Source organism: Eucyclogobius newberryi, unplaced genomic scaffold (genome assembly GCF_026437365.1).
Source record: "Eucyclogobius newberryi isolate DKJ021-1_F unplaced genomic scaffold, fEucNew1.0.hap1 SCAF_18, whole genome shotgun sequence".
Lineage (NCBI taxonomy): Eukaryota > Metazoa > Chordata > Actinopteri > Gobiiformes > Gobiidae > Eucyclogobius > Eucyclogobius newberryi.
Window position 1 is genome coordinate 33,028,542 of NW_027315812.1, and position 2,544 is coordinate 33,031,085.

The 2,544-nt window shown below is 50.2% G+C and overlaps 1 protein-coding gene across 1 annotated transcript; it reads right to left on the reverse strand.

Moving 5' to 3' along the window:
* Positions 1-277: 277 nt before the first annotated feature.
* On the reverse strand, positions 278-2,091 carry LOC140364352 (uncharacterized). Its single transcript, XM_072450447.1, has 3 exons — positions 2,084-2,091; positions 1,419-1,640; positions 278-1,211 (listed from the first exon to the last, which is right to left on the reverse strand). Exons 1-3 carry the CDS (start codon positions 2,089-2,091, stop codon positions 278-280), a joined length of 1,164 nt encoding a protein of 387 aa, XP_072306548.1.
* Positions 2,092-2,544: the final 453 nt, after the last annotated feature.

The window sequence follows — 2,544 nt, forward strand, 5'->3', positions numbered from 1 at the left end:
CATCAGAACCTTTTGATGAAATTAAGTACTTAGCTGTGCATTTTGAATGGTGGATGATGGAGAGGTAGGATTGAAGGTCATGTAACAAACTTTTATTTCTTCTCTCACAAGACAGTGTGTTGTAAATATATAGCTAATTGTAAAAAAATAAGAAACTGGATTACAATCGTTGGGTAATAACAAATCTGTGTACAACAGACTGTAGAAAAATATACCTAAAAGGAGAGTTTGATTATTTAAAAGTCCGTTAGGCTCTTTATTGTGTAGTGGGTGGCTCTTAAAAGAGCTGTTGTGGGTCAGTGGCGGACGTGACTATTCTGTTGGCTGCCTCTTCATTAAAATGGGCCTTTAACACATTCCGCACCCTCAAGGCCTCTCGGGATGCATTGTTTGCCCCGGTCCGCCCCACACCTGGCAGTGGCTCCTCCTGTGCTCCAGCTCCCCATTCTCCATCTTCCCACGCTCCAGGCACATGCTTCGGCGCTGTGGCTCGCATGAAGTTGTGGAGGAGACAAGTCACCTTCACACACTTCGCTACAACTTCAGGGTGGACTTCCAGCCGCCGCAGAAACATCCTCCACTGTGAAGTCCAGATCCCAAAGGCGTCTTCAACCACCAGCCGTGCCCGAGAGAGGCGGTAGTTGAAGACCTGCTCTTCAATGGGGAGGCGCCCACGTCCAGGGAAGGGTCTCATCAGATGTCTTTGCAGCGGGAAGGCTTCATCTGCTACAAAAACATGGGGCTGTAGGCCTCTGCCTTCAGTCCCGGGCAGGTTCTGGTCAGGGGGCCGCTGGAGAGTGCCTTCGCGCAGGGCCTGACCAAATGCGGAGTTGGCAAAGGTTCCCCCATCACTCGTCCTCCCGTATCCCCCCACATTGATAACCTGGAACCGATACCGGGCAACGACCACGGTAAGGAAAACCAGCGAGTGATCCCCCTTGTAGTTGAAGAAGCTGGATCCTGAGTTGGGGGGGGCCTTCATCCGCACATGTTTGCCGTCCACAGCTCCACAGCAGAGAGGGTAGTTCCACTGCTCCTTGAACTCTGCTGCAATCAACCTCCAGCCCTCTGCTGTGGGCACAGCCATAAATTCGCCCACAAGACAGTCCCAGATGGCAGCTGCTACATCAGGGACAATGGAGGCGACTGTGGACACACCAACCCGGAAGCTGCTGGCAATTGTCCTGTAGGAGTCTCCAGTGGCAAGATATCTGGATCAAAAAACAAACACAAATAACTATATAGCCTGAATACAGTTTACTTATACTTTTATCAAATATACCAAGAACATATATCAAGAACAAGCAATATAAAAACGTTTTACTAACGATTACAGGACTATTTACACTGATTACTTTTATTAGCTATGTATGTTTAACAATACACTCGGTTATTATTACATCTGATGAATTACTGACCGAAGACAGATGGACAAGCGCTCAGCAGCTGGAATCGAGCGTCTGTAGTTGGTGTCCTGGTATGTTATCCTCGCACCAACGCGGGACAACAGGTCGTCAAACAGGTCGTGAAAGTGTTGTTCGTCGAGACGCAGCTCTTGAAGCAAATGGTGGTATTCGCCAAACTCAGACCGTCTCTGCAGTATCTGGTGTTCCCAGGCACGTCGCCGCCGAGCCCGGCACCTCCGTGTGAGGGTTTTGAAAAACCAAATACGTGAAAACAACGCTCTCGATTTCACACAATGAAAGGCGCGCCGTGCGCACGCCTGTGTATAGTGCCCGGGGCGTCAAGAGCGCCGCCTCTCCCCGCGGGCAACAACCAGAGAAGTAGAGCGTCCAGCCCCTCTCGAGAAGATGGGTTCTAGAGCCCAAACTGTGCGTGGAGGTTAGGCCGACTATATCTAGTCGTATCGCTCAACCTCCCGCACAAGCTCAGGCTCTTTCCCCCCCAGCGAGGTGACATTCCATGTCCCCAGAGTTAGTCTCTGTGTCTGGAGATCTGGTCGCCGAGGCCCCTGCCGTCGACTGCCGCCCAGATCTCTCTGCACCGGCCCCTTATGGATCCTCCTGCGGGTGGTGGGCCCACGGGAGGGCGGCCCCACGTCGCTCCTTCAGAGTGAATTCACTGGTCCATGTTCACCTGTGACATTGAAACATAGATCTGACTCGTCTGCATCATTGTGATAGGCAGTGTTGTGCCTGAACGCGTTCATTGAACAAAAGTTCATGAACGTGTTCATAATTTTGGTGAACGTGAACTGAACGAACTGTATTACTGCCGACGAACGATAATGTGAACGCGTTCATTCTGGTGTCTGTGAATGACATGTTCATTCTTTTTATTTTCGTTCAATAAAGTGTCAGATTTCTAGAGACTTCCAGGCGAAAAACACCGGCAAGGCGGAGACAGAGATTTTGCGTGTCGCACCGCACTGCGAATGTGCATCAAAACAAAAAGCAGCATTGACGCGACTGCAACGTGTAGTCAACAGAGCAGCAACGATTCGCCCTGCTATGACCAGTTACGTGAGTTTTATGATAAGGTCGGTGATGATGGAACAATCTAACATTTCTGTGCAAACTTTGC